This window comes from Microtus ochrogaster, linkage group LG8 (assembly GCF_000317375.1).
Source record: "Microtus ochrogaster isolate Prairie Vole_2 linkage group LG8, MicOch1.0, whole genome shotgun sequence".
Lineage (NCBI taxonomy): Eukaryota > Metazoa > Chordata > Mammalia > Rodentia > Cricetidae > Microtus > Microtus ochrogaster.
This window is the reverse complement of record NC_022033.1, coordinates 20,100,773-20,112,306: the sequence shown is the minus strand read 5'-3', so window position 1 is coordinate 20,112,306 and position 11,534 is coordinate 20,100,773. Positions and strand designations below refer to the sequence as shown.

The following is an 11,534-nucleotide window of genomic DNA, read 5'->3' as shown; positions in this document are numbered from 1 at the left end:
TCTCTCTCTCTCTCTCTCTCACCACGTGATGCTTTTCAGCATGCTGGGGCACAATAAGAAGGCCCTCACTGGACGTGACCCACGGTCTTGATCTTGTACCTCCCAATCCCCAGAACTGTCAGCCATGTTTATAACCAGTCTATGGGATTCTGTGACACCAGTCAAATGGATCCAGACACCCAGCTGCTAGTGCTGTTGGAACTCATGGGCCCCAGACCTGGACTACAGCCTTTGGTACCAGATGAGTCACCTGGTTTCCTGTCTATAAACTGGGATGCCAAAAGAATCCTTATTTTGAGGCTGGACAGGAGCTGACCCGTGGCCCCGCCCAATCAATCCTCTTTGACATTTCTTCTATTGGTTCCTGCTACTCCCTATCCCCCATAGATGGAAAATGGCTCACCTGGGCACCAGGCATTGAACAGCAGGATGAAGTGGCCCAGCACGAAGCTGGAGCCTTGGTAGCCAGTAGAGGCCTCCAGGCTGAGGCGGTACTGGCCGATCGGGGCATTGGCTGGGGTGCAGAGCTGCAGGGCGAGGACGTTGTCCTGTTGGTCCAGCACTGAGGCTGTCCAGGATCCCTCCTCGACATCATCAGACAGTGGGAAGCGGACCTTGGTCCCTGTCTCTTCACTGGGAACTGGGCCTGCGGAGGGGAGGTGATGCTGTGAGCAAAGAGCTGGCAGGACATTGTCCAGGCTCCCAGGCCTGGGGTCAAGGCTTAGTTCCACCCCCAGCCACGGGAGGAACTCTGCCAAGAGGCCCCACCTCCTTAAACCTCTGTTTTCTCATTGGCCAAGTAGGCATTGCAAGCCCACTTGAAAAGCCACAGGCATATGGTGAGTCTAAAGCAGAAAGAGTCTCCAGGAAGAGGACAGTACAGCCTGGGGGAGCTGCGGTGATCTACCTCGGATCATAGGGGATGTTAGACAGGCCCAGCTTGCCTGTCTATGACACCAAGCAGGAATGATGGCGGACATTACCAGGGACCCTCAGTTCTCTCTGAATCCCTCTGCTGCATACTGCTGCTCCCCTCCAGAGATAGCTGCATACTCCCGAGACAGAACCTGAACATTTGAGATCCTGGCTATAGGTTGGTGGAGGACAATAGCCTATCAGGGATCCTCCGGCTACGGGTTCAAATCCTATGGGCAGCACATGAGGGTCATCACTTCCCTACAGCCCTGTGCATCTTATAGACAGCTCTGACTCTGGGCTGGAGATGGAGAAGGGAAGCCTGGAGAGGAGGGCTCTTAGGAGACCCTGGGTTTCTGGGGTCTTGAGGCCCTGGTACCACCACACCGCTTCTTTTCCAAAGATGCTGCTTCCTGGTGGGCTCCAAAGGTCCTGTGTCACAGACCTCTTCCAGGTAAGGGGTGGCCTGGCCCACGCAGGCAGGCCTGAGTCACAGTGGGCAGAGCTGGTCACTTTGGCCTTGGACAGAGAACCGAGAAACAGAGGAGCTTTCTGGCTAGCTGGGAGGCGGCCTGGCAGTTTATTTTTATTTCTCCACCCCCTCTCTGTGGCTCTGCCATCCACTGCTGACAATATTGGGGCCTGCTCACCGAGGGGCTCCCTCCCAGCCTCCACCCCTCCTCTCCGTCTGCCAGCACCACTGCACCCAGGACCAAATATAACCGTGAGCTAATAGGCATGACACAGGCCTCAAGAGGCTGTCTGGGTGCCAGGGGCTGAGGTGGAGGCATCCAAACCCTCCCTGACTTCCAGAGCTGACATTTGGGAATGAGCCAGCTAGGCCTGGGACTCAAGAGAGTTACTCTGAGTTTAGTTTCCACCTCTACCGCAACCCAGCCCTGTGCAACCTAAGCCAAGAACCCAGGCTTCTCTGACCCATAGTATCTTCATCAAAGAAACAGGCTTGGACCACATGCCCCACAAGGGCCAGCTTCAAGTCTGGAACTGGCTTGTAACCTTGTAGCAAGGGACTTTGTTTCTGTAAGCCAGAGTTCTACTATCTGTGACATGGGGCCCTTTTCTATCTATGAAATGAAGTCATTCCTCCTAAGGCTGCCAAGAAGCTTCAAGAAGGCAAGCCAGGCACACAGTAGGTGCTCAGTAAACAGTTACTATGGCCTATTATTCTCGCCCTGTGTCCTAGCACAGCTGGTGGGTTCGGTAAGGGCGCACGGAAAGCATTTGGAGCAGGGACTGTCCACAGACATGTTCCCTCCGAAAGGGACACGAGGATCTGAGTTCTCAGGCCAGATAGCAGGCTCAGAGGACTACAACACAAGACAGATAACTTTTAGCACAATGAAATAACTTCACAGATGTGGAAACTGAGGCAAAGGGAGTCAGGTGGTTAGGAGTGGGTGGGGCAGGTCAGTCAGAATTACGCTTGCGGCCCCAGCACAACCCCAACCATCGCCCTTCCCTTTTCAGAAATGTCCCTGTTTGGATGATCAATTATCTGGTCACTCTGGTAACCTGCCTGGGTCAGGTCCCACTGCCACTGTCTCTGTTGACATACCATTCTTAGGGCAGGGCAGGAAACACATATCCCACCTCTCTATCCGGGAACAGTCACACATGTACTTGTGTATGTACATACACACACACACACACACACACACACACACACACACACACACACACACACCTTTCTTCCAGGAGGGCTTGCCGGGACACACTGTCCTGTGCTTTCACCACTGCTTCCGTAGCTTTCTTCACAAAGTTCCTGGCTAGGGTTCTACAAGATAGTCTTGGTGCAGTCGAGAGTGCCATGAGATCCACTTTAGACCCATGTAACTCTAGAGACCCAAGGGGTCTTGGCACTGTCCAGACCATAGTGACAGCCTGGGCTGGGGCAAGTATAGCTTCCAGGGTAACACCTTCAGTGAGCCTCACAACTGTCCCCTTCTCCCCGCTTGGGCTGGCTTCACCTCCTGCCTCCACCCTCCAAACGGAGAGTGTTTGGTCCTTTAACAAGGGCTGTTTGTCCACTGTGGCCTGAGACTGCTGCAGGGCCCACCAGACCCCAAACTGCTTAAGGAAAATAAACAGCTGGGGTGGGGCCACACACCCCTTCGCTGAGTGAATTGACTCACTCTCTCTTTTCTCTGGGCCTCAGTTTCCCTGAAGTGGTAGGACAGGCTGAACATAAACTAGAGGGCTCTGCTGGATAAGGAGGTCCCCAGCCAGGCTTGGGCTGGGCACTGACTCAAGCCTAGCCTGGAGGTAGGAGCCTGGCTTCCTGGTATTGTCCTTCAGGCATCCCCAGCACCCGGGAGGGTCTTGGACAGTGGACAGGGAAGCCACGACTGCCTACAGATGGAAGTGACCCATGGGGACTGGCGCATAGAGATTAGCTGCAGGGTTCAGGAGGTCAGTGTACCTCCCAGCACCGACTTTGGGATGCTAAGTACCTCTGTTCCGCTCCCCAGACCATGGAGACGGAGGAGAAGATACGTGGGTGCTCACAGTCTACTCAGGCTGACAGCTCACTGGTCACCCATGTCACAGAGGAGTACATCGAGGCCATGCAGGTGGACATGGCAGAGAGCCTCAACCCACAGCTGGGTCAGGGACTGACGCCTGCTGTGCATCTAACCACTGAGGGAGTGACTTGGCCGTCTAGCCTTACCTCAGGCTCCCCGTCTGCAAAATGGGAGCCCATTATGGTTCCACCCTGGGGGCATTAGCATGGCATGAGCACGGGCATGTGGACTACCCCACTATGTGCGCCACCTTCCCAAGCATGATCCAGCTCTGCACAACGGCATAGTGCTGCCCTTCCGCTCTGCAGGGCCTGGAAGGCCAGAGACTGGCTAGGACCCTTTGGTGGGTAGAAAGAGCCCTACAGGTGCTGGGGTGGGGTGTCCCTGGGTAATGGCTCCATCTGTGGATGAGGAGGGAGGAGGGAGGGATGGAGGGGATATCCTGGCAGCCTGTGAACCCCGAGATAAGCTTATCAAACAGCCCTCAGATAGAAAGGGCCTCAGCTGGGCTGGGTCGACAAGTCCTGCCCGCCACTCTTTCTGCCCCCAAAGATGGAAGAAAGCTGGCCTTTCTCACCCTTGGGCCCAGTCCCAGTCAGGTGACCCCTTACTGACCCCGAGGGAGTGGTTCCTACCAGAAGTCAGACAACTGATTTGGCATTCAAGGCCAGTTTCCTAGGAATAGTCAACCAGAGAGACTGGGAACAGGGTGGACAGGGTCCAGCACTCTTTGCCTATCCCAGGAGCCTCTGGAATGAGGCAAGCAACCATTAATATCTAGGCATTTCCCAGGCCATCTAACTTAACCCTCCAGGGTGACTGCTGATGAAATCAGTCTCAGAGAGCCTGAGGGTCTTGTTATATGTCACACAGCAGGCCAGCAGGCCAGCAGGCCACCCTTCCTCTAGAAGGCCCCTTTCGCCACTACCCAGAGCTCGTTTAAGCCAGATCCCGGAGGTCTGGTGGGTTCTAGGAAGCCCTGGTGAGAAGAGACAGGAAGGTTGTTGAGTGTGGGAAACATTACGCTGCCTCACGCCGTGGAATAATCCTTTTGTACACTATGAAGATGTGCTGTTCTCATTGTTAATAACTAATAAAAGTCTCTGTGTGGTTATTTGGGAACTGGCTGGCGGGACAGAAAAGTCACCTATAGGATTGTGATGAACCTCCAAGGCAGAAAGCTGTGGATAGTGGCCCGATGCAGCCACTCCCTCTTCTATTCTGGGCCTCAGTTCCTCATCTGTGATATGGGGCTAATGACAGCTGAGATCCTCAGAGGATGGGAAAGGCTTTGAAAAGAGGTGGAATTTATTTGTTCCGTCCCCACCAGGAGCAGGACACGGAGGAGATCCAAGGTACCCACCAGTCACAGCACTAAAGGTAAGGTTGTCCACGCTGGACTCATAGCCGCGGCCCTCAAAGTACAGCGTCAGCCGGAAGCGCTGGCCACGCCGCAGGACCAGCTTCTCGTGGCATAGGTCAGCCGTGTGATGGTCACGGCCGTTGGCCTGTATCTCCAAGTCACACCTCTCCAGGATCAGCTCTACAGAGAATGAAAAAGGGGCATGAGCCGCCATGGCATCTCTCAGGGGGCTGTGGTCGTCAGTGATACAATCCCACTACCTACATATGGGGCCTCGGCACCCCCGTGACCTTCTTTAGACCCTGGTGACATTCTCTCACCTCTGTAAGGCACAGCCCTGACCCATTCAACCCCACAGCTTCCCATGGTCACAGGAGTCTGACAAGGCTAAGTGTCTCCCATGTTCTAATCACAAGGTCATGCCTGCAGCAGAAGAGACCTGTGCTGTGCCCCAGTTATGGGATCGCCAGCAATTCAAAGTTTCTGGGCCTTGGCTTCCAGGACCTCACAGGGCCACGGCAAGCATTAAGTAAACTGATTGTGTGAAGATGCACAGGGCCCCTGGTCCACACGGCCTACCACATAGTCATAACCTCCAAGTGGGCTTTAGTGGGATCTACTGAAGTTACTCAGCATTTGCTGCCAGAGCCAAATAATTTCCCGCTCACCTTCCCTCTCCTCCTTTCCCCTCCCTTCCCCTTCCCTCCTCTTCTTCTATTCCTTTCCCTTTCTCCCCTTCCCCTTTTGTTACCCAAAGTCTCACTATCTAGACCAGCCTGGCCTTAAACTCCTGTTCCTCCGGCCTGAAGACAGCCTGTGCCCTCCTGTATGACTCAGACCCAATTTTCAATGTACAGAAAATATCATAGACTAAGGATCAGGCTAAAGGACAGGACCAGGGCACAGTCAACAAAATTCAGGCTCTGGGAGACCTCCAGCAAAGGCTCTGTTTTCCCTAACACCTCAACTGCAAGAAAGAACAAAAAAACAAACAAAAACAAACAAAAACAAACAACAAACCAAAAAGCTTGAAGGGAGGCCTCATAATGAGAAGCTAAGTGTGGTTCTGCCCATTGCCACATGCGGGGCTTTTTACAAGACTTTAAAACATTCCCTCTGCGCAGGAGACAGCCGGGAATTGAATCGCTAAGGGATCCGAGACCTCAGGGGATTCTGCTGACTTGTCTATTGTGAAGCGGAGTCCTTATTTTTGATGGCATGTGTTGACAGACTCATGGCTAATATGACATGAGATTTTTCTCCCCAAGCACAGCAGAGGGGCCAAGACGCAGGAGCGGGTTGGATAGTGAGAGCAGAGGAATTTATTGCACCACACGATCTTCTCGGCTTTACAGATGACCAGTCGTCTCCAGAATGAAAGGTTTTAAAATGACACTTGGCGAGTATGACAGACCTACATTTTCTTCCACTGCGCTGCTCTGTGATCCTAGACAAGTGTCCCTACCTTTCCGTGCCTCCTTCTCCAACCCCTCCAAAGGGGCTAGGAAGTTACGAGAGGACCCAGCTCAGGAGAGGTTTGAGGAGCCGAAGTTCTAGTTTTCTGTTCCAGAGGGAGCTGAGGACCTGGGCAAGCACAGGTGGAGGGGGGGTACAGGGGGGACAGGGGGCGGGGGTCTGAGCAAGCTCATGGTCAGAACTGAGGATTCATTCAGGTGGGGAGTGGACACAACGCTCTCAGAGTTGACGGGGGTGGGGTGGGGAGGGCAGTGGAGGACCTGTGGTCCAGCGGAGGCCCAGGGAGTGGATGCCCCCCCAGGTCATCCAGCCCAGGTGTTGGACCTCCTGCTGTGCAAGAATTCCAAGCTGAGGGGAAGGAAATGTCCAGGAAGTGCAGAGGGCTGCCCTGGGAACCACCTCAGATGAAATGCTGTGTGGGCCTGGTCTCACAGCAGGTGACTACTTTGGTTTGGAGCAGGATTCAAAGGTGGCCCTGGTAATGACCTCACCATGTAAAGAAGTTAATGGCTCTGCTGTTGAGGCAGGACAGACAGACAAAATCCTCAACATGGACTAGGGCAGGCGGGAAAGAGTCTTTCTCTCTAGAGACCCTGGAGGTAACTACCCCCCAGCCTGGGGAGATAGGACCCCACCCACAGGCTGAGGGTGCAGCAGATAGCTCAGGATCACAGAACTCAAGGCCTCATGTCTTCTGAACCAGTGGGACCCTGTTGGAGGAAGCCCCGAGGTCTAGGGCAACTTCCAGGTCCCCCAACTTTTGGAAATAGGGATGGAAAACTGCCTTGGGGTAAGTAGCCCTTTAGGTGACATATCATCCAGCCTGTTGGGGTTCCAGAGAAGGGAGTGACCAAGGCCACACAGTAGGGCTAGTCCTCTGGAACTCCCTTGTCTACATGTTTCGGGTCCCTCTTCGTGTCCCCTCTCCCCTTGCCCCGGGTCCCTTCTTGGGGTCAGAGTGCAGGCAGAGGCCATCCCTGAGTGGACTTGACTCAATGGTCAGCTGGGATTCTGGTCAGACAGGAAGATCCTCCATCGTACCAGTCCTGACCCATGTGTGCCCGTGTACCTCCTGCAAACATGTAAGAGCACATGCCACAAGAAGGAGGCGGGCAGAAAATGATCAGAACCCTGGACCCTTTCCTCTCTTCTCAACCCTCCTGGGCACACCAAGGCTGGCACTTTTGTCCCTAACCTACAGCCGGGAACATGGAGCTTCCAACAGTCAAGGTCTGGGCTTGGAGAACAGGAAGGCTCAAAGCGACCTCAGTGAACAGGCCTGACTTCAGCGGTGCTCAACCAAATGCTGGAATGCCCCTTCGACTTGAGGCCACAGAATCAGCCAGGGAGGCTGCACCTCGCCAAGGGGTGCAACCTTCCAGCCAGCATCGCTGTACCTGGCACACAGTAGGGACGCAGATCTCAGTAGTCTGGGAAAGGTGACAGTACCTTACCCTTCCAGGTACACATTCCGGTAGCATTTTCACCTCATTCAGGGGTAGGGTTCCCCCTGGGGTTGGGGAACTGAGCCCACAACTTAAGGCCAGCAAGGTTCCCTCCTACCGGCCCACCTGTTGTTCCCCGCTGCGGACTTGGAGCCTGCCCCGCCTGGTCCCGACCCCACCTCCCTACGCGGCGCAGGCACTCACCCTCAGCCATGGCTAGGTTAGCGGAGACAGCTAGGGCGCGACAGGACACTCGGGCGTGGACCACCAGCGCGGTGCTGCGGGACAGCCGCCCGGCGCGAACTTATAGCCCGTGGCCGGGCGGGCCCGGGTGGGGCGGGGCGGACACTCGGGGCAGTCAATTCAGAGACCAAGAGGGCCAGGGGCGCCCCCTGCCGGACACAGGGCGACTTCGGAACAGAACTCGCGGTCTACACCCAAATCAGACCAGGGCCACTGAACACGGAACACACAGATACGATTTACAGGACAGATAAACCGGTGGCCAAGAACACACAGCCCTACACACACACATACGTACACATACCACACACTACTCATATCGCACACACAGATACACACGTAATGCACATGCACCACATACACTCACACACTATAGACACACATGAACACGCCACACATACGCACACAGAGCACACATACAAAACCAAGCATATGGACATAGATATCCGTTCCTAGTTCCCCCAGAATGCACTAACAGTTTTGGACATGGTGATTTAGATCACATCTGACATTAAATCACCCTGGAAGCTTAGAGATCAGCCAGGATAGAGCCACACCTAGATGTGAGGCTGGATTCCCGCTAAGCCACATATAACCCTCAAATGAGTAGGTCTCTGAATGTGGGAGCTTCCAGGCTCTTGCTCGGCAGACAGGGGCACAGGTACTGGCTTGTGGACACCCACAGACACCCATATCCTTCCTGCCCCACCCAGTCACTCATTCCGTTGATCCCCCACCCACCCACCTAGTCCCTTCTTCTCTCTCTCCCTCCCTCTGCCCCCCTTCTTTGTAGCCCACTGTGAACTAAAGCACAAAGGACATCGATACCCTTGCAGGGACCTCTGACCCTCCCCGTGGACCCAGTCCCACCCTAACTCCTCCGGTGACAGCTGGCTACACTCCTTTACCGCCACGAAGCCTGAGTGTGTGTGTGTGGGGATTCCTGAAGAGGCACAGGCCTGTGGGTCCCCCAGCCCTTTTTCTGGAACACTTTGCATGACTAGCTACTCTGTCCTGAAAGAACACACTGAGGCTCTATTTGAATGTCACTCGGGATGCCAGGACTAACTCACACAGTTTCTGGGGGCTCTGGGTCACCCCACTTTATGGCTGTTCCACTTTATGAAATTGCTCCCTGTGGCTGGTGAAGGATCTGGAGGGAAGATTTAGTGAGCGACTGCCAGCCAAGAGGCTGACCCTGAGTACCCATGCTGGCCCTGAAAGCTAAGAGCTCAAGAAGGTATCTCACCTTTGGGGGCTTCCTTTCTGTCCCATGAAGAACAAGGACAAGAATTTATTCCTCACAGGTTTGAATGGGGCATAGTCAAAATGCTCAACACCTAAGGACGCTTGACGCTAGGCTGGCCTAAGGGCCAGGTGTCCCCAGGGTGTTAGCCCTGACAACAGAAGGGCCGAGATGCCTCTGCTGACCTTTTCCATTCCAGGAGGGTACATTCTTCCGACCTTTGTCTCCACCCTACGTGCCTCAGAGGACAGGAATGCCGTGAAGTTGTCCAGCCCCTTGCTACTACTGCCATAAGGCCCACAACCAGCCCCTCTGTGGTTGATGTGGAGGCCTGACACTATTGCCCACACAGGGTTGCTATTGTTTTGGAGGCTGCCCCTCCTCCTGAAGTCATGTCTGGGATCCCCTCACAATGGTGTGGCTTGGGTTTCCCTTAATCATTGTTTCCCACCTGTACGGTGGAGGCATGCATGGTGTCACCGTGCAGGGCTTGAGAGGTCTGTGTGGGCTCAGACAGTGACAGGACCATGTAGGGGTGGGCAGGCAGTGACTCACTGAGCAGATTGGGGGAGGACTCCCCGTCAGTTATTCCTGATGCCTGCAAGAAACTCAGCACGAAACTGTAGACGTGCCTCTCACCCCGCGACCAGCCTGCATCCTTACAGAACCATAGCCACCTGAGTGACTCAGGGCCTTGAGCCATACAGGGCTGGGTAGTTAAATCAGGGCTGGCTGCAGAGAAGGTGGCAGGCAGGGGCCAAGGCAGAGCTGAACCCAGAGGCTTGGTTTCCAGTCCTATTACCAGGGTCCCTTGCCTACCCTCTGAGCTTTCTGAGATTTCTGTGCTCTGGTCCCATCCCTCCCTCTGTAAAATGGAAGGGTCCCCAGCTGGAAGAATTAGATATTGTCTGACTGGTGTTGGCCACAGAACTGGCCACGTACACATATAGAATCAGTAAACATCACCAATGACTTTCTTAGGAAGGTACCCACAAAGATCTGGTGCCTCCTCACACAGTGGGGCTCCCCATGCATGGGGAGTAGATCACACATGCTGAACACGGTTTTCCTGGGGGTGCTCCAAAGGGCTCCCTGTGCCCCGAGGACTCTGTGTGTCTGGGTCAGAGTGCTGAGTGTTAGTGTTATAGCCCTCAGTTCTTGGTCTCTCATCTGAAGGGATGATTGGGTCTCACAGTGGTGGCCAAAGGTGAGCTTTTGGATACTTGAATTCTCCATTTATGGTCATGTATCCTGTTGAAGCCTTGCTACATGCTTTTTGCCGTTTGTTAAATGACGTAACAGAGGACCGAAGAGAGGATGGGTCTTGCCTAACTTCACTTAGTCAAGGGCTTTAGATAAAAGGTTACGCTGACTCTTAGGGCTCAGGTCAGCCCTAGGGAAGCCGTCAGGGGCCTCCGTCAGTTCAGTCTTGAGCCTCAGCAAGGGAGGCCCTCAGGGCTGCAGCTCATGAATTTGACCTGTGGTCTGTCATATGCTGAGGGAGTCCAAAATGCTTGTGACGTGACAGCAAAAGGGATGAGTTGGAAAAAAAAAACTGAAGGAAAAAATAGCAAAGAACAGCAGAAGGGGAAGATCAAACTCAGAGATTGAACAAACCTGAGGTCACACAGCATGACTGGGCTCCCAGACACCATCTATTCCCATAGGGCAAAGGTCGCTGGGCCAGAGCTGACCCTGCGTTGCCTGAAAGGGTGGGACAGGGATTGGAGGGGTACTAAGATGCCTTCACTCGTCTACCGATGGTGACTAACAGGGATGAGCAGTATCTGAAGTGAGGCACCCGGGACGGCTGGGCCACTCCCCTGGGCTGAGATGATGATGCCGTGGGGCCATTAGCATAGGGACGTGTGGAAATGTCAAGGGGCTGGCAGACCCGGTAAGCCTTTGGAGAAGATGGCATGTCTAGGCCGCAGGGGTGGAGACAGTGGTGCTCTGACTGGAAGGCCACCAGCATCCCTCCAGAGGTCCATGTTGAATGTCTTTATCTACACTCGGCCAGCACTGGGTTCCAGGCAGGTGTTTACCATGCATTCAGCTTGTGTGTAGGATCAGCTTAGGTCCTGGTGCTTGCCCGACAGATCCTGTACTAACTGAGGTATCTTTTCAGCCTTCCCGTCTTCATTTTTCTCTTGTTCCCGTGATAAAAATCCTCTGACAAGAGCAACTTAAGACGGAGAGGGTTTACCTTATCTCACAGTCCGAGGTTATAAGCCATCACTTTGGAGGGAGTTTGGAGTCAGCAGCTTGACGCAACAGCTCGCCGTATTGCATCTACAGTCAGG

General features: G+C 54.2%; 1 protein-coding gene across 1 annotated transcript in view; it reads right to left on the bottom strand.

The window, feature by feature from the left end:
- Tgm2 (transglutaminase 2) overlaps positions 1 to 8,051 on the bottom strand; it is a 28,406-nt gene extending 20,355 nt beyond the window's left edge. Inside the window, exons 1-3 of the mRNA XM_005363012.2 lie at positions 7,947 to 8,051; positions 4,822 to 5,001; positions 404 to 646 (exon numbers count right to left, since the gene is read on the bottom strand). Coding sequence (XP_005363069.1) covers positions 404 to 646; positions 4,822 to 5,001; positions 7,947 to 7,956 — 433 coding nt within the window. The 5' untranslated portion in view covers positions 7,957 to 8,051. The remainder of the gene's footprint in view (positions 1 to 403; positions 647 to 4,821; positions 5,002 to 7,946) is intronic.
- Between the last annotated feature and the right edge of the window lie 3,483 nt (positions 8,052 to 11,534).